This window comes from Argopecten irradians, chromosome 3 (assembly GCF_041381155.1).
Source record: "Argopecten irradians isolate NY chromosome 3, Ai_NY, whole genome shotgun sequence".
In the NCBI taxonomy this organism is placed as follows: Eukaryota; Metazoa; Mollusca; class Bivalvia; order Pectinida; family Pectinidae; genus Argopecten; species Argopecten irradians.
Genome location: NC_091136.1, coordinates 53,297,489 through 53,318,268, shown reverse-complemented (window position 1 = coordinate 53,318,268; position 20,780 = coordinate 53,297,489). Strand labels below are relative to the sequence as shown.

General features: G+C 36.1%; 2 protein-coding genes across 2 annotated transcripts in view; one reads left to right on the top strand and one right to left on the bottom strand.

Moving 5' to 3' along the window:
• LOC138319042 (protein FAM98A-like) overlaps window positions 1-2,782 on the bottom strand; it is a 14,855-nt gene extending 12,073 nt beyond the window's left edge. Inside the window, exons 1-2 of the mRNA XM_069261927.1 lie at window positions 2,703-2,782; window positions 1-146 (exon numbers count right to left, since the gene is read on the bottom strand). The exon at window positions 1-146 is cut by the window's left edge and continues 3 nt beyond it. Coding sequence (XP_069118028.1) covers window positions 1-146; window positions 2,703-2,740 — 184 coding nt within the window. The 5' untranslated portion in view covers window positions 2,741-2,782. The remainder of the gene's footprint in view (window positions 147-2,702) is intronic.
• A 4,023-nt stretch (window positions 2,783-6,805) lies between these two features.
• LOC138319041 (26S proteasome non-ATPase regulatory subunit 8-like) lies at window positions 6,806-17,334 on the top strand. Its single transcript, XM_069261926.1, has 8 exons — window positions 6,806-6,961; window positions 11,278-11,350; window positions 11,569-11,671; window positions 13,654-13,747; window positions 14,040-14,138; window positions 14,518-14,591; window positions 16,351-16,462; window positions 16,806-17,334. The coding sequence occupies exons 1-8, from the start codon at window positions 6,854-6,856 to the stop codon at window positions 16,941-16,943; spliced, it is 801 nt and encodes a 266-aa protein (XP_069118027.1). The 5' UTR covers window positions 6,806-6,853; the 3' UTR covers window positions 16,944-17,334.
• The last annotated feature ends 3,446 nt before the right edge of the window (window positions 17,335-20,780 follow it).

The window sequence follows — 20,780 nt, the reverse complement described above, 5'->3', positions numbered from 1 at the left end:
TGATTGGATTAGCACACTCCTCCAGACCACAGAAGTCACGGAGTTGTCCTGTTAGCCAGGCCACCAGCTTAGTGTATTCCACTGAAGCAGGGCCATCATCAACAGCGTCGTTGAAAGCCTGTTCTTCTAATAACGCTCCATCATACCTATGGTTTTTCAGAGGATCACTGTCAGTACAAACTCAAACAAAGACTTCAAATCTACATAACGTAACAATACAATGTTAGTAATCGACTAGATCCAAAACCATTACATTCTTCCCTTACTTTTTAAAGTCTCCACCCTGAAGAGTAGACTCAACACAAAATGCAAACCAGGTGATTAAGTATGTAAAATGTTTATATTGTACCTCACCTGAAACAAAGTTTGGTGAGGATACCAGATGTTAGAGGAGTGGAAAGATGCATGGTCAGTGCCAGCTACAAATGTAGGATTCAAACCCAGAGACAACACTATCTGGATGTTAACAATGATTAGGTTACCCGGGTGGTGCCAGCTAGGGTTCAAACCCAAGACCTTTCAGGCTTATAGCTAGAAGTCTATAGCAAGATGATCAGAAAATTTAGAATACCGTACTCGGACCCAACCAGTTGTCAGACGGAATAGCAGTAAATAACCTTTGTTGGCAAATACTTCATGATGGTGTTGTTTTGTTTATGTGGAAATAAAATGTTTTTTTTATTTTTTTTCCTTTTACGTGTCGGTAAACCTGGGAAATTCTAAACCTGTGGTTGGACCTAGTTGTTCGTTTATGAATTAAAGACGGACCTCGTGATTTTGTATCGTTTTCGGACGAGCCTTGACAAAGCCCTCACAGGCCTGTGTCATGAACTGCAGGTCCAACAGGATTATACTTGAAATATGACTTTTACAAATGGTCGAACCGGTTGTTCCGAATAAACGAAAACGGTTCTATTTACCACACCGACCCGCTCCTTTTACTTGTACTATAACTATAAAAGTTCTTATCAAAATACTGAAATAATTCGTAATTAACGTTTCAAATGAGTAAATCAAATACAAGTTTGTAACAAAACATCAACCTCAGAATCTTTCCAACGAGTCTAGTATATCGTTTTCCATGTTGTCAGCACGTTCATTACACCGGCTCCCAACAAAAACAATTCATAACACCTACTTCCGGTGAAGTTATCGACTTGTTTAGACTTTCGATCGTTAAGGAGTCAGGTGCCGAGTGTTCGTTCATTCGGAACAACCGTCCTTCCGTCCCGTAAACATCAAGGACGTACATATGAGAAGGATAAGTCACACTGGGTTTTTGGGAAATACAAGGCAGGAGCTTTTGTGTTAGGTTTGGGCACTGACCGTGACGTTGGGTGACGACTGATTTTCGTTTGATATTCACTGGCGCAGCCTTTGATGTAGCTTGCGGGTGCGAGGGTCACCGTCTTACTTTCTGAAGCGGGCCGTCATTTCATGAGCTGTCGTATTTTTCTAACGTAAATTTAAGGCATATCCTCTCAATATTCCGTTCTTAAAGCAAGTAATAAACGTTGTGAAATTTAAAAAAAAACACTTTACATTGGTGTTTCGATTTACTCGATAAGACAAGTATTTGTTGAGAAAAATGGTTTATATTCCCGGTTCATAGGCGTCTCGCGTTGTGTTTAGTAATGTAAAGAGACCGTCACGAATCCTTCTCACTTATAAATCATTGGTTATTATTTATTGTTTCTGCAATTCCTCAGAAAGTACTGAAGGAATCTGTCTCAAATTTCATATACAGGTTCCCCTTGGGCCCTACTGATCACAGGGATCTGGCACGATTTTTTTTAACTAACAGTATACATATATATATATATTATAGTATCAAGGGTATGAACTCGGCGGTCGAGAAAAACGGACCTATTTTCTTGAAACCGTGATTATTTTAATAAATGGGTTCTATACAACATTGACGGATATATCTTACCTTAAAGAGAAATAATTTATCTTTCCATTGAGTGCTTGATGAATAAAATTGGCCAAGTATTGACGAAGTTATGGCTTGATTAATCGGGAAATTTGCTAAAAATATGCTAGGTAGACATTTCCCTGTCCGGTCGAAATGTCGTCTCGGCTCTAATGGGTACCTCAAAAAAGCCAAGCCAAAATCACAAACGAGGTACACATCTACGTGGTGGGCTAATAAAATTCGCCCATAATCCCATCATATCATATACCATAGTGACCAGTAAGGAATTGTCTTCAATGTAAGCTAAAAAATATTCAGATCGGATGATGTTTATGGTGTTCAGAGCATTTAAAAATTAATTACCAAATTTTCTGGAAATGGGATACAGGGCTAAGTAAACAACCTTTCAGGATTTTGTAGTATTTTTTTTTTTTCTTTTGCGCGTCGTAAACCTGGGAAATTCTAAACCTGTGGTTGGACCTAGTTGTTCGTTTATGAATTAAAGACGGACCTGGTGATTTTATATCGTTTTCAGACGAGCCTTGACAAAGCCCTCACAGGCCTGTGTCATGAACTGCAGGTCCAACAGGATTTATACTTGAAATATGACTTTTACAAATGGTCGAACCGGTTGTTCCAAATAAACGAAAACGGTCCTATTTACCACACCGACCCGCTCCTTTTACTTGTACTATAACTATAAAAGTTCTTATCAAAATACTGAAATAATTCGTAATTAACGTTTCAAATGAGTAAATCAAATACAAGTTTGTAACAAAATATCAACCTCAAATCTTCCAACGAATCTAGTATATCGTTTTCCATGTTGTCAGCACGTTCATTACACCGGCTCCCAACAAAACAATTCATAACACCTACTTCCGGTGAAGTTATCGACTTGTTTAGACTTTCGATCGTTAAGGAGTCAGGTGCCGTGTTCGTTCATTCGGAACAACCGTCCTTCCGTCCGTTAACATCAAGGACGTACATATGAGAAGGATAAGTCACACTGGGTTTTTGGGAAATACAAGGCAGGAGCTTTTGTGTTAGGTTTGGGCACTGACCGTGACGTTGGGTGACGACTGATTTTCGTTTGATATTCACTGGCGCAGCCTTTGATGTAGCTTGCGGGTGCGAGGGTCACCGTCTTACTTTCTGAAGCGGGCCGTCATTTCATGAGCTGTCGTATTTTTCTAACGTAAATTTAAGGCATATCCTCTCAATATTCCGTTCTTAAAGCAAGTAATAAACGTTGTGAAATTAAAAAAAAACAAACACTTTACATTGGTGTTTCGATTTACTCGATAAGACAAGTATTTGTTGAGAAAAATGGTTTATATTCCCGGTTCATAGGCGTCTCGCGTTGTGTTTAGTAATGTAAAGAGACCGTCACGAATCTTTCTCACTTATAAATCATTGGTTATTATTTATTGTTTCTGCAATTCCTCAGAAAGTACTGAAGGAATCTGTCTCAAATTTCATATACAGGTTCCCCTTGGGCCCTACTGATCGGTCGATAAGATGGCTGCCAGGCAGCCATCTTGGATTTTGATAGTTAAATTTTGTTACCGCTATTTCTCAGAAAGTACTGAAAGTATCTTTCTCAAATTTCATGTAGTTAAAGTTTCAAAAGCAGAGAAAAGATCCCTCCTTCCGTTGTCAGACGCAGATCATTCTTTGGTGGGCGCAAAGATACCACGCCAAGATCCCTCTGGGATCTCTTGTTTTATATAGGCATGTGAGGGCCTTACCAAGGCTCGTCTAAAACAATATAAAATTACCTGGTTCGTCTTTAATTCATAAACGAACAACTAGGTCCAACCGCAGGGATCTGAGAATTTGTAACAGATAATTATGGACCAAACAGAATGCCAAGACCATTTTTTGGCGTTTTACATGTCTAAATAAAAAAACTAGGTAAAAATTATACTCTACATAGTACTATATATACGTACATAATTATCTGTAACTAACTCTAAGATCCGTGTGAATCCAACCAGAAACATTGGCTTTTGGTCAAACCAGTCAAACCGTATACTGGGCCGTTTTTTTTATTATACCAGAAGCATATATAATACATAGAGATTGGAAACTCCTTCTTTGTCTTTGTTGATAGGCAGAGGGACCTCCGGTTTATAAGCATTTTGCCTTGGCTAACTACTTTTAAGTGCATTCTTTTAAACATGATATTTTTGCATCAACACAAAGTTTAAACATTATATCATGGTTTGATGTGATCAGTTTTTCCGATTGATGTTATTTAATATGATTTTTGAAAGCACGAAAATAAGCAATTTTACCTGGTTTTATTGAAAATCAGGCATTCAAAACCGGAAGTGCGTTTTGTTTTATTAATAAATAAGTTAAAATATTATTTTTTTCTATCCAAAATCGTACTCAAACCAACTGAAAATTACTGAACTTTTACAACATATCAAAGTTATTCTTTTATATTCAACTATTTAAGAGTTTATCTAAAAAACCCTAAGCACATACAGAGGTACGTCTGCCGATCGTAAAATTGGAGGAGTTGCCAATCTCTATGTATATATGTTTCTGATTATACGTCAACAGGTCTGTCTTTAATCAAAGTTGTATTTCTTGTAAATTTCACCATCACAAACTCTCATAAAGCATACAATGTGTGAATATGAATGCTTATATATGATTGTTCAGATCCATGAAAACACCAATATACTATTGACATGGCGGTAAATGTCGCATGAAATATCACACGTTTTGAAAGAACCGTCACAGTCAACGCCATGTTTCAAACTTTCGGGTAATATCGGAAAACCGAGTTGGTTGCATCACGTGACCGACATCGGCGATATCCGTATAGATCGGAACCTCCCGAGCCGTATCACGTGCTCAATGTCGGCAATACCGGTACAGATCGGAAAAGATCGGAACAGTTAGGATATTTCCGAGCTATTTTAAACGTGTACACGTTAAAAAGATTTTTCACTTTTAAAATTAAAAATACTTCCAGTGCTGCAACTTTATAAAAAGTGGTAAAAGTAGAAAGTTTAAACCTCGGACAGACGGAGAAAAATGTGTATAACACTTAAAGAGTTTTCACTATGACAAAAAGAGCGAAAGTGATAGACCATACAACTTTAATAAACTAACAACTAGGTCCAACCTGTCAAACCGTATAATCGAAAACGGCCCTAGTTGTTACTGTGGGTACCCATACACCGGATATTGGTATCGACGAGGCGGCGGCCTGTCACTACAAGGTTAAGTTTTGCAATATACTCACAGTTTCAATGTAATTAATGTATCTATAACTATTGGCCATTTCAAGTTTATTATTTATCGCGTCCGTATGCGATCTGTCAACCCCAAGCGTCATATATTTATTGAGGAATAGACAGGAATTGTTAAAGATACATTAATTACATTAAAACTGTGAATGTTAAATTGCAAAACTTACCCTTGTTGTAACAGGCCACCGCCTCGTCGATACCATTATCCGGTGTACGGGTACACACAGTAATGAATTAAACACGGAGCTGGTGGTTTTATATTGTTTTTAGACGGGCCTTGACAAAGCCATCCTTGATACTCCTTTCAATCTCTACACCCCTGCACTATCTCTAATAGTAAAACTGGAGACAACAGAACAGAACATGTAATTTAGTGCTTTGGTGCACATCAAAGGAACCGTACAACGGTACACTGTGGTCGACCGTATGGCTCATCGCTCTCTCTGTAGTCTTCAAAGGCTATTTTTGCCGGCCTGTGATTGGTTCAGATTTGTCCCTCTGATCTCTGAGCTGCCTACAGTTTTACTATGAGATACATGTAGTCCATGGGTATCGAGGATGTGACAAAGCCCTCAAAGACCTGTAAAAATATGCGTGATTGTCTCCCTTTCTAATGCAATGCTAAAAGGAATAATTGGGTAAATATATTTTTCATTTGGTACATTTAAATTTTTCATATACTTTTTAAGTCCGTGATACTGCTATAAAAAAACACAGTTGTATATGTTTGAATAGTAACGGCGAAATCCATTATATAGATGTACAACGTCCCGAGAATAGAGACTTTTTATAGCCGGCCAATGAGATTGCAGCCGAAGCCCCGCTCATGCATGTTATATCGGCCACACAGACAGTATGAATTTTAATTAGATGATTTTCAGGATGTTTGTCATAAGGGCCTTATACCGTCTTAATGACGGCATCTTGTATATATGTGTAGGATGATTTTGAAATGAAAATTATCGCTCTTTCCAACGGTAATAACCGTTTTATGACGATATACTAGAAATGTGTTTTTATAGCCGCTAAAGGTAGGCAGGTTAGAAATTTGGAGTCTGTGTGTTTCCACCCTTCTCGTATACAGTGCCATGTAGAGTACATGATTTTTTATCGGTTTTTTTTTATCTAGACCTCTGAAACGTCTAACAATGGTCTTAGGGCACTCTGGTGGATCCATGATTACATTGTAGATAATCTGTACCGTAACTAATTCTCAGATCCCTGTGTTCGCTAAATGAAGAAAATTAACTTTAGAATTTAGAATCATAAGCCATTTACCATTAAATCTAAACATTTGTTCTCATTCAATATTTTCTAATGAATCTATAAAGGCTGCGAGATTGATAATTTTTAACCCTCGACCATTCTTGACCATCTACATGTATATAATGTCTACATTTAATATTTTTTGTTATTTCTAATACAAATAGCTAAAACGTCAGCACCAAGGACGTAGATGAGAATAGATATTGATATTCCTTGTGCACTTTTCCATGTGTCATTTCTAATCCTTGCTGTACATAGCAAACTATGAAGCTTTAACATTCACGCTAAAGGCACAAATAATCGATAAAAATAATAATCGCAATGTATAGATTTCCAGGTGAAAGAATTTTAACCAATCAGAACATGTCAATTAAATTTCTTCGGGTCAGCGAGAGACAACATGTCTTCCTTGAAAGAAATTGTTATGATGTACCAAAGTTTGAAGAGAGAATGGGACAAGAAGCCTCCGAATTTAGACCGATGTGGAGAATTGCTGGCAAAATTGAAGGTTATTTTTTGTTATTCGACTGCATGGAAGTGACTTATCGGATGACCTTGTAGCTGTATAGAGCACATGCCGGTTGTATTGCTTTTCAATTTTTTGCCACTTGCTAAAAATATTTGCAAGCGCGAGACTTTTCCGCAGCATCATGGCGGTTACAAGTGATAAAAATATATTTTTTCGTGTCGGATGTAACTGTCATTATTCTAAAAGTGCTTTAATTCAAAACATCTAATTTAGACATGTGAACAGATTGGGTAAATAAAAAATCATTTTTGAATAACGCCGCCATCCTTTGTTTTTTGATATTCACTCACTCGTAAATTTAATAATTAGAAAGCTTTTAAATTAACATGACACATATGAAAACTGAACAAATGTAAGACGCAAACATTTTCAAGTTCATTTAAAAACTTGTAGGATGTTTCGTCAACACTGTAAGCACTATCCTCCATAATAAGGTAGCTAGGTGCCAAAATGGGAGGCGAATCGTAAGCTCTGACGATGGACCATGCCTCCACTCCGGTTCCCGGCAGGGTATGAATTCCACCCCGTTGCCGCTAGTGTTGCAAGCCCCGATGTGATCCACATCGGGCACTTTGAGACTGATAAAAAAATATATTTTTCGGGTATTATCCTTATGTAACTGTATTGTTCTGACAACTATGATCAATATTCAATTCACAAACCTTTCGATTATAATCTTTCATCAACTATTAGTGGTAAAATCCAAGGCAAACACAACACATATATAATTCTGTTCAAATACGCCGCCATGTTTGATTTACCGGAAACCGTGACGAAATGAAACACTCAACAGGTAAAATATGTTTAAAAGTATTAAAAAGCCAACAAACTAAGAATAAATATGGTGAAAGTGAACAAATGTAAGTATTAATAAGAATTAAGCAAAAAAGAATTTTAAAAACTTTGTAACATTTATTTCTTTCGTAGTGAAAATTTGTAGGTCATTCCATATATGGTACTAGGTGCCATATTTGGAGCGCGAGACTTTCTAACGAGAAGCATCATGGCGGCCAAGTGAGCCGTGTCGGAGATGTGAGCCATTCAAAAGTGCTTCAAAACATAATTTAGACATGGAGGTGGGTAAATAAATAACCATTTTATGTTAAAAATCTTTGATATTGTTGAATTTAATTAAAAAATTACATGACACACATGAAATGCAACATTTTAACCGCTGGATGTTTTGCAACACTACGGGCAATGGGACGGAATCGTAGCTCTGACGACGACCATCTGTCAGAAATCTTCCGTCCGTCGTTCAGAGCTACGTCATCGCAGCTATATAAATATCAACAACATTACTGTAAGAACTGGGCCCTCACAATCATTATGCCATTTTTACAGTTGTCCCTGATAAAAACCACTTGCTAAAATAAGCAAGTGCATATTTTTTTCACTTGCTATTCTGGTATATCTACTGGCAAAAAGCAAGTAAAACAGCCTGAAATTCGAGCCCTGTAGTTACGAACTACACAGAATTTACCATAGTGACTTTAGTCGGAAGGTATCAGCCTCGGGTAGAAAATCAAGTTCGTCTGTGTGATTTTCAAAAAAATCAGAAAGATATTAATAGACACAAGGAACATTGAAATATATCTCGAATAATTGTATATCCATATACTCAGTAGAGTTAATGAACAATGAATTCAAAATTTTCCGATAGGCCGATGCAAAACCCAGTTTTTGTTATAAGCTTAATATGAATTTAAGACAAAGCCTCAGAAGAGCGTAGCTACATGTAAATAAAAATAAATATTATATTTAAGATTATAAGTATATTTATAATGGTTAACCTCAGAACAAGATTTAAATTATTTAAACTTGTAGTCCGTTCACTGAATTAAAATTTTCAAATGCAATTCTACAACCCTATTGATGGATGAAAGAAATTTATTCAATTGGAATTCTACCATAGGCGGATTGATTGTTTGAGTTTTATGGCCCATCAACAACTAAGGTCATTTAGGGGCAAACTACACAAGACCAAAGGCAGAAACCTTTGCAACATGCCATATCAAAAATGTGCAGGAATATGTGCAGTCATCTTTGGCATCAAGATTCATGATGTCACTACTGCTGTTTTTGTATATAGTTATCTAAAACTACTTACAGTAAAGTGCATCCTTATGACACATTTTCATTTTGTCTATACAGAAAATTTTAAATCTCATTGTGCTGATTAAGAGAATTAAAACATGTATATGTCTGCCTACATTGAAGCACAAGACTTTTCTCGCAGGACACAATTTCAAAGTCCAATGGGGTACTAGATCATGTATTTGAATCTATATGCTTACACAGGTTAAGGTTAGTAGACCTTTGCTCTACACCCGTTTGCATGGTTGCCTATGCGGCCTTTGATCGCATAGAGAGCTGCGCTCATAATAAATGTATATTAATAACCAATTTGTTTAATAAAAACTCATATTTTACAGTCAAAATTGCCTTAGCGACCGTCTGAATTAAGCGACCGCCTGTTTTAAACGACCATAATTTTTCCTCCCGACGTAATTACCTATATAAATCACTCCAATTAAGAAATAGTGATTTCACAAGTAATAGTGATTTCACAAGTGTTTAATTTTTGTGGAATATCCCAGGTGCTGGCATTGCTAAGGGCTTCAGCCAGAATTCACAACTAGTTAAACTATATAAACTAAATAGTTTTATTGTTCTTTTAAATTTCAATACTACACTGAAAAAAGCTAAAAATAAATCACTGTAAATTAACTCCACTAAATCATAAATCATCAGTCTTGACGATATCAAATTATAGGATTGAAAAAGTTTATATAACCGCGTCCAAATTGCAATCCTTTAGTTATTCAACATTAAAATATGTTTCAACACATATCGCAAAAGTTAAGAAATATGGCCAGACATTAGGACCGGCAAGGACTATGAACAAGCCAGACCGAACAAGATTTTGCCGGACCGGACATTAATGTGAATTTTTGAAGTAAACATAACTTCTTGCTATTAATATCCAGGCAGCTGTTTTCATGATTATCTTAAATGCATTTTACGTTTTTGCCAGGTTCGGCACCTGCGTAATACTTCAGAAGCCATTTCTACCAACTTTCGGTTCTATGATGCATTATTAAGTTCATAGGTCTTCAAAGGCTGTTAGAGGCAAGCTTTGCTGTTTGAAATTACCATGCAGCTTTTGTTATAATGTTATTTCCACATTTCAATATATAGTTTCGACCCAACATCAATACGCCAATTCCGGGATACAAGGAACTCTTCTGGGTAGGAGGTAGAAAACATTGATTCGATCATGTGACTGCGAAAAATTTAGGGCACATTTTTCCGTCATGGCGGTGACACTTATAGGCAGAGCATACCAATATCCGAGTAAAGGTCATTATCGATAACACTTGCTCGATAACTAAGATAAATTGTTATATTTTGTGTTTTTTATTTGTTATTGATTTTTGGAAAAAAGTAGCCAGGTGAGTGATGAAATATTTGTGAGTGAGATATGTCAGATATGCTGATTTCCAACTACTAGGCGACAGCTCCATTTGATGCCGTAATTTACATGTCATTTCCTTGTAAAGTGTCTAAATTCAATTTTCGTGCATATTTAGATTATATTTGATACAATATGCTTTGATAATTAATTTTAAGCGTTCTGTCATAATATGACAGAATAAATATGTAATTTTCCACCCATGTACAATCATTACATATATGTCGCCATTTTGTTTCAAATGTGCCCTAAATAAAGTCACATGGTAATGAAAGTCACATGATTGTGACTGAATGTTGTATTCAGGAAAACGGCATATTTAAGCCAAAAATCATTTATTCAAAGCTTCTCTGAAAATTAAGTTTCTGAAATATTACAAGTTTTGGAAATGAGACATGTGCAAGCCACATTACCTATAAACACTGTAGATTGAATTTCCTTATATTTATGAATTCTTATTCTACTGGTTGTTTCTTCTATAAACATTGTTTCGATGTGAAATAATAGAATCTTAAGTTCATAGGGTTATTTCAATTTTAGTGCAATATTTTGATTTGGCAATATGAGGCTTTAATTGCTGAGTGTTGAACAGCCTAAATTATTACATGCAGTAATATACCCACGTTGAAATATCCCCTGTCCTTTGACTGTCCCATGGTTGATTATTTTCCCCCGTTCTTGATAAAAAAAGATTAAATTTTAGTTGTTTATAAGAATTTTTACCATACCTTTATTTGTTTTACAGGATTAAGTAAGCAATTACCACTGCATGCACTACATTTTGTACTGTCTTACACCTTTGACTTATTCTGATTTACAGGTTGCCTTGACAGGTGTGATGTTTCTCCCTACAGATGATTCAGCCCCTACCAAACAGGAGCTGCTTGTTGCACGTACGTCAATCCTTTTTATTTATATGGTAGTAAATCTACTAAATTTTAATAAAACTACTAACAGAGCCTGTTCCTTTTAATAATGATAACTATTTAAGTGTTATAGGTAAAGTTTATACCTGTTGTTTCTAGATTTTTATTGTGGCTATAATATATTTGTATGTGCGCCATAATTTACAGTACACATATTTTATGTACACTTTATTTTTTCATTTTAGGTGATATATTAGAAATCGGAGCACAGTGGGCTATCTGTAAACATGATATACCATCTTTTGAGAGATATATGGCACAGCTTAAATGTTACTATATGGACTACAAGTAAGTTATTTTCCTTTGATAAAATCAAACTCGCTGTCAATTTAAATTACTTATAAAATACTTGGTATCTGTAAACAAGAAAAGAAAAAGACCATGAAAAAGTGTAATTCACTCCCTAGTTATCATATGAAATAGTCACTCTGACCTATGTATGTTTGACTTTTGATACTTATTTAAGGAAAGGCTTGTACATACTACAAGCTCTTCCTGATCCACTACATGAGGAGGCTGTGATTAATTGGCCAGTATTGTTTTGTGTATCTGATTTTGTATATCAAGATATATTTCTAAATCAAAATTGTTTCTTTTTGAATTTTGAAAATTTTTATGATCCCCTAATAAAATAATGTCTAAATTAACTTACTTCAAATATCTTTCAAGTTTGTCAATCATTCATATTACAAGTTACAGACCAAATACTGGAATCCAACTTTAAATGACTCTGTAAACATGAAAAACAACAAAATATATGATGAGATAGAAAAAACTATCCATGTATTATTGACGGTTCATCATTGGTTAATCAAATCACCACATGACTTTGCATTGTGTATGCTCTGACATGTACATATTTGCGTGCAAGCATAGGGCGTGGCTAAATAGTTAAATACTGTCTGCTGAATGGTCAATTCACGGTTTATGCCATCACAATGTTTTTTTAGCTCACCTGGCCCGAAGTTCCGGTGAGCTTATGTCATGGCGCGTCGTCCGTCAACATTTCCTTTAAATCGCTATCAGTCATAGAGTCCTGCATGGATTGTAACAAAATATGGCCTCTAACATCCTTGGGGGAAGGGGAACAGAACTTGTATAGATTTTGGCTCTAACCCCCGGGGCAGGAGGGGTGGGATCCAACAGGGGAAATAGAGGTAAATCCTATAAATCGCTACTTGTCCTAGAGTTCTGCATGGATTGTAACCAAATTTGGCCAGAAATATCCTTGGAGCAAGGGGAACAGAACTTGTATAAATTTTGGCTCTAACCCCCGGGGCAGGAGGGGCGGGGCCCAACAGGGGAAATAGAGGTAAATCCTATAAATCGCTACTTGTCCTAGAGTTCTCCATGGATTGTAACCAAATTTGGCCACAAAGATCCTTTGAGGAAGGGGAACAGAACTTGTATAAATTTTGGCTCAGACTCCCTGGGGACAGGAGGGGCTGGGCCCAATAGGGGAAATAGAGGTAAATCCTATAAATCGCTACTTGTCCTAGAGTTTTGCATGGATTGTAACCAAATTTGGCCACAAAAATCCTTGGGGGAAGGGAAACAGAGCTTGTATAAATTTTGGCTCTAACCCCCGGGGCAGGAGGGGCGGGGCCCAATATTGAGAATAGAGGTAAATCCTATAAATTGCTACTTGTGTTAGAGTTCTGCATGGATTGTTACCAAATTTGGCCAGAAACATCCTTGGAGCAAGGGGAACAGAACTTGTTTAATTTTGGCTCGGACTCCCTGGGGACAGGAGGGGCAGGGCCCAATAGGGGAAATAGAGGTAAATCCTATAAATTGCTACTTGTGTTAGAGTTCTTCATGGATTGTAACCAAATTTGGCCACAAGCGTCCTTTGAGGAAGGGGAACAGAGCTTGTATAAATTTTGGCTCTAACCCCCGGGGCAGGAGGGGTGGGGCCCAACAGGGGAAATAGAGGTAAATCCTATAAATCGCTACTTGTCCTAGAGTTCTGCATGGATTGTAACCAAATTTGGCCATAAACATCCTTGGGGGAAGGGGAACAGAACTTGTATAAATTTTGGCTTTTAACCCCCCAGGGGCAGAAGGCAGGCCCAATAGGGGAAATAGAGGTAAATATTCAAATTCCTACAGAAAAAACCCCAATGAAACTGTATTCATAACAGTACGTGGCATTACAAATCAGGTGAGCGAAACAGGCCCTCTGGGCCTCTTGTTTCAAATGTCTGTGAGAAATTTGTTACGACAACTTTAAACTGCTTCTGAATAATTTTATTGTTAATGTTTAACAGAGACAACCTGCCAGAATCCACCTATAAATATCAGTTACTTGGCCTAAATCTCCTCTGTCTACTAGCTCAGAACAGGGTAGCAGAATTCCACACAGTAAGTCTGACCATTATCTGATTATCTCCCTTTGTACAGCAGTATATCTTCACGATATTGCAGGGTATCACCAGCACTGTCATAACATAAATTTGACCTGTGAAATATTAAGAAATGATTGAATTATAAATAATCCTATAGCCTGAAATATTGATTACCGTAGCTAAGATTGAATTTCTTCCTTGGTGAATGTCACCAAAAAATTTATTTGCCAAATTAACTGGCTATGGTAATTTAAAGAAAGAAAGATGCTAACTTGAAATAAACAGAGAGTTTGTGTGTTGTGATTCAGGAGCTGGAGTTATTACCTGTAAAAGAACTACAGAACAACATCTATATAAAGCACCCAGTGTCTATGGAGCAGTATCTGATGGAAGGCTGTTACAACAAGGTGGGTTCTATTATTGTGGACAAAGTTTAGAGCTCTTATCGTTACTATAGAATCATAATTCAACCTTTGAATTACACAACTATGCACTATATGTTTATTCTTTAACATTATCATACAAAATAAGTTATTTTTCAAAGACAACTTTAGTAATTTGCTTATTATATGGTCAACAAAACTTGCTAAAAAATTGTTTTACCTATATAATGTCACTCACTCTTGCTGACCCAGATGAAATGTGCAGCTTTTCACTACAGTATACATTCCATTGTATGATCTTTGAATTTCTTCCATCTTGATAAGACCACAGTGTCATAAGACTTCTTAATACTTCTATATACTATCTGATGCAGTGCTAATATGTATGATTTCTCTTTCACAGGTATTTTTAGCCAAAGGAAATGTACCAGCAGAAAACTACACATTCTTTATTGATATTTTATTGAACACTATCAGGTATGCTACAGTTGACTCTATTATATGGAATACAGTTTTTAGGTCATCTGACCCGAAGGGTTAGGATGACCTATAGTCGTCATATTTCGTCTGTCGTCGTCCGCCGTGCGCCGTGCGCCGTGCGCCGTGCGTTAACTTTTCACATTTTGAACTTCTTCTCAAGTTCTACCAGTGCGATTTGGCTGAAACTTGCATGAAATGATCCTGACATGGTCCCGACAAAGTGTTGTTATTTTTCGGGTCGATCCGAAATCCAAGATGGCCGCCAAAGCCGCCATCTTGAAAACACATTTTGAACTTCTTCTCAAGTTCTACCGGTGCGATTTGGCTGAAACTTGCATGAAATGATCCTGACATGGTCCCGACAAAGTGTTGTTATTTTTTGGGTCGATCCGAAAAATCCAAGATGGCCGCCAAAGCCGCCATCTTGAAAACACATTTTGAAATTCTTCTCAAGTTCTACCGGTGCGATTTGGCTGATACTTGCATGAAATGATCCTGACATGGTCCTGACAAAATGTTGTTATTTTTCGGGTCGATCCGAAAACCAAGATGGCCGCCACAGCCGCCATCTTTAAAACACATTTTGAACTTCTTCTCAAGTTCTACCGGTTCGATTTGGCTGAAACTTGTATGAAATGATCCTGACATGGTCCCGACAAAGTGTTGTTATTTTTCGGGTCGATCGAAAATCCAAGATGGCCGCCACAGCCGCCATCTTTAAAACACATTTTTAACTTCTTCTCAAGTTCTACCAGTGCGATTTGGCTGTGAAACTTGCATGAAATGATCCTGACATGGTCCTGACAAAGTGTTGTTATTTTTCGGGTCGATCCGAAAACCAAGATGGCCGCCACAGCCGCCATCTTTAAAACACATTTTGAACTTCTTTTCAAGTTCTACCGGTTCGATTTGGCTGAAACTTGTATGAAATGATCCTGACATGGTCCCGACAAAGTGTTGTTATTTTTCGGGTCGATCAGAAATCCAAGATGGCCGCCACAGCCGCCATCTTGAAAACACATTTTGAACTTCTTCTCAAGTTCTACCGGTGCGATTTGGCTGAAACTTGCATGCAATGATCCTGACATGGTCCCGACAAAATGTTGTTACATCTCTGGTTGATCCCGAATCGAAGATGGCTACCATGACACTATATCTAATTAATTTCCTACATGTTAAGGCCCTTTGGCCTCTTGTTTGAAATAAAATTTGTTGAAAGAAATTGAAAATGATCCTGACATGGTCCTGACAAAGTGACACCATATGAAATTAATTTTACTATTGCCAAGGTAGTCAGATGACCGTTAAGGCCCTTTGGGCCTCTTGTTGTATGAGTATGGTATTTATTCCAATAGTCTGTCAACTAGCTAGTTTAAATGTAGATAAACATATTTGTTTTTGGAACAGATTCTCTTTTCCATATTGATTGAAACTTTGATTACTTTATAATGTGAATAATGTCAATAATAATTAGGGGTTTATTTGAATTAATATGGTATGCCGTTTATCTAGTAAATTAAAGATATATCTATTTGGTTTAAAATGTCTTTCAACAACAACCTGCAATGGGAATTTGAAATATAATTTCTCTACTAATTTGGAACTTAATATTAATGCATTCTGTGGTGTTTGTTATTGAATTTTACTCTTATTGGGAAAGTGTAGAATGATTTACAGGAACAGCTATTAATATTATTCTATCTTCTCCTCTACAAATTGAATTTATGATATTTTAGTTGTATTTGCTCTTTTGTAGAAATGAGATCGCCAGCTGTATAGAAAAGGCCTATGAGAGAATAGCTTTGGGAGAAGCTGCCAGAATGTTGTTTTTTGAGTCACAAAAACCAATGAAAGAGTATGCTATTAAGGTTAGTTATGACAAAAGAATTAAAATTGAAAAACAGAACATATAAACAAAGTCTCATCAAAATAAACAAAAAAAAGTTAGATTTATTTACCATGATTCTTTGTAATGATTGAAAATGTATTGTTTTTTCCTCTGATCCTCAGAGTTTGATCCAAACATACAAGTGAATGAGCTGTTGTATAGAGCTAAGGTATTAACACAGTAAGGAATTTCTGATGTAGGTTTTCTTTACATGATAACATGTGTTGAGTAGAAAATATAACTACACTACATGTATGATTTGCAGTGCCAATAGCGTAATGTGACTAAAGCTATTTGCATCATTTGAATTTATTTTTTTCCAGAGAGGTTGGACTGTCTCCTCAGACAACTTCTTCCATTTCGCAGTATATGAACAGAAAGAGGCAGATGAATCTATACCGGCCATGCAGCTTGCGGAACAGACGATAGAATATGCACGTGAACTAGAAATGATTGTATAGTGACTTCTGTTGGCAAATAACAAACATGTATCAATGAAAATCTGTGTTCGACATTATACTGGTGTCGTTGCGGGTACATTTAAAGAAGAAAGCAGGTCCACCATCACAGCAGGCTAAAATCACTTGTTCCCTGTCCTGCCCGAACTGTCTGTAGCAGCTACGGCCAACCATTGTGATTTTACAATGTACCTGTGTTAACTGATGGAAACTGATAATCTCAATGTGGTAGCATGATAAAATACAACAGACAAAGGCATTTTAAATGACTTACTTTCTCTGATAGAAGAGTAAAAAGAATTGGAAATAGTAGTTGTGTATGTGAAATGTTTATATCATATAAATGTATGTGTACGAGAGAGACAGAGAGAGAGAACAGAGAGAACGAGAGAGCGAGAAAGACAGCTAAGAAAAGAATAGTGATAGGAAAAGTATGTTCTTTGTATTTACAACTTGTACTAGACAGTTGTTCATATTTGATTGCACTGAAATGCAGTCTGAAAAAAATATTGTAATATTCTGATGTTAATGTATGACATGTGCACTTTAAATGATTGTAAACTACAATGTCAACTGAAAAGTGATATGAAGTTATAAAAATAATCTGAAAGTGCTAATAATGCATGTCCTGTTTGGTGCATTGTTGTCAACTGTTTGCACTTCATCAATTAAAAGTATTTCTAAGATATGTGTTTTGTTCTGTATGAAGAATGTCCAACTTTACTTCATCAGGTCATCTTGGTTTCCAATTGTTTACAGATTATTTCTATAATATAAACACATGGTACCCCTGAACAAAAACTGGTACTAGAACAATATACAATTATGGCCCTCTATGGAGGGATATATCTAGAATTGTCTCCCTGGAAAGTTATTTTTCTTGAGGGCGAAGCCCAAGAGAAAATAACTTTTTCCAGGGAGACAATTCTAGATGTATCCCGACACATAGGGACATAATTATTTTATTATGCCGAACAAAAAAGAAATAATATTTGGTAAAAGAACTCGTGAAGATATTTCCCAACATTGCTAAATTTGTTGGGCTGCAAAAAATAAGTAACAGCCTGCCATTGTTGGCTGACGTTATAGATGACATCAACTTCCAGTCACGTGCTGAGCTTCCAAGGGGATATTTCCCTGAGGGGTTATTTTCCTCGCCTTCCAATTCCAGGGAAATATTTAACTTTTTCAATGTCACGTGATCGAGTTTAATCCAATCAGAACATTCTAAATGAAAGCGAGGTATAATAATAGAATTTACTGGAGTAGCTGTAACAACTACACCTTTATCTACAATTATAGTCAATGATTTTTTCTAGCCTTCGGCGCCCCCAAAAAAATGTCTGTTTAGGAATACCCGACCGACCCTAATTTTTTTTTTTCCACTTTTCTACGAAAAAATATTAAAAAGTCAGGATTTCGATATCATACTCCGGTTCCGGCCATCATTTTAGAGTGAAAAACATTGAAAAAAATCCTCCCGACCGACCGACCCTAATTTTTTGCCAATGTAACCCTAATAGTAAACAGACAAAAAAAATTTGCCTTATGAATCAGGTAAATATGGAAAGGGGAAGCCATTCATGATTCTACACCGAAATTCAGAATAGTTCCTGTCAAAAAGAGTGATCTCCCTTACACTAGTGACGAGCCTGACAATTATGTTAGCTTCCATAATACATTTCTAGCTGTCCTAGTGTTCATTGGTCCTACCAATTGGTGCTATAGATCTAATATTGAATGTTATCATGATCAGATAATGTTATCCCTATCCATTGTGGGTCATTGAAGATCTTATACATTTGACAGTTTGTATCTATTACATTATTGTATGAATTCGGTCCCAACAAACAAATATAATTGACTTCATGAATCTTGCTTGGGACAAATGCTCAACTTGAGTTGCGTGACGGTCCCATTTTCTCGTGCTTTACTTTTACACTGATATTTTTGAAAGTGTTTTGTGAGCGAACCTTCATGTTCCAGTACTTATAATTAATGTATGTACTTACTTTCTGTTTAGTACAAAACTTAAAAAAAATGTCTCATTCTAATTAGACAGATGCAGATGTCAACTCCGTGTGCAATAAACCTACGAATAATGGTCTTATTATGACTCGAGGCCCCATAGTTAAGGGACGGGTAGTTGCCAAGTTATTGTCTTTTTAGATATTTGTGTTCTGGAAAAATAGGCAACACGGTTGATACGAAGGTGAATAAGGTGTATATCGAACATTATATCTTATCTAATTAAAGATGCTCCACCGCCGACAGAGCATAAATGATATTCATCATTTGAACAATAATTGGTGTTTAATCGTGTATATATATGCCTAATTAACACAAAAACTAACATGAAATAATTTGTTTTGCCTTTGGTGCATGCGTAATCATTACTTCATTCTATATAAGATATAGTACCACGGAATTTTTTTCGAGATGCAATTAATTATTTTTCATATTTTTAACTTGAAGTAAAATTAGAAGCTCAAACTTTTCAATGGTGGTAATGGTGTAAAATAAGTAACTTTTTTAACTGAAGAAAAATACCAAATCGTCTGCTCCTGTTTTTGATAGTGTAAAAATAACATTTGTCAGCGGTGGAGCATCTTTAACAACAACTTTAATCTATATTTGTACAGACATTTCAGGTTTACATAAAACATAAAAAACATAAATAGAACTTGATGATTAAAAAGCGTAAAGATTTCATTAGTAAAGCCTCCTTCTGAACTAGTATATTTGCTTTTCTTACTCGTGACAATGCTTTATCGTCCTTATCAACCAACTTTGTAGACTGAATCTGGTATAGTATAATGAAATAAGATGGAATGAGATTGACGGAGACGTGTATGTTATTAAGCGTGTTTTAAAGACCGAAAATGCCTATTAACGAAAATTAATAAATAGGAATACATCACATCGTTTAACGCTAAAATAATTGAATACTAAACTTATCACATTCTGATATAGAATCAGTGACGTTTATGTCCTTTGTGATACATATAAAGTACGTCCGTATAGCTATTAGATTTTAAAAGTTACAGTACACGATATAATAATCTTAATCTATTTCCTGTCGAATATACATATCACATACAAATATGTTATATACATGAAATTAAGTAAGTTATCAATTACTTGTATTTCGGCAAACAAGACAGGTAAATTTAATTAATTGCACATGTAGACTACGTACATCAGTGTTACTGTATTTAAATTAATTCTATACTGTATGAAATATTGTATACATGAGAAATTAAAATGTTGCGACTTGGCCACATCAGAAACATCCCTGAGTCGACTGTACCGAATTCCGGGCTGTATTACGCACAGGGACCTGGCACGAAAATTTTTAACCAATAGTATACATATATATATATTATAGTATCAAGGGTATGAACTCGGCGGTCGAAAAAAACGGACCTATGTTTTTAAAACCGTGATTATTTTAATAAATTGGTTCTATACAACATTGACGGATATCTTACATTTAAGAGAAATAATTTATCTTTCCATTGAGTGCTAGATGAACAAAATTGGTTTTAAAAAAATTAGGTCAGTTGTTCTAGACCGCCGAGTTCATACCCTTGATACTATAATATATATATGTATACTGTGAGTTTTAAAAAAATCGTGCCAGGTCCCTGTGGTATTACGTATAAGATTACCACAATCACTCCAAATCCCATGCGGGGCAGTTGCCAGGTACTGACCGCTGGGCGGTAGTTTTTCTCCGGGTACTCCGACTTTCCTCCATCAACATCCTTTCATGACTCTGGCTGTTAATAGGGCGTTAAAATGATACAACCAAAAACCAAGAGTATTTACCAAATTGGG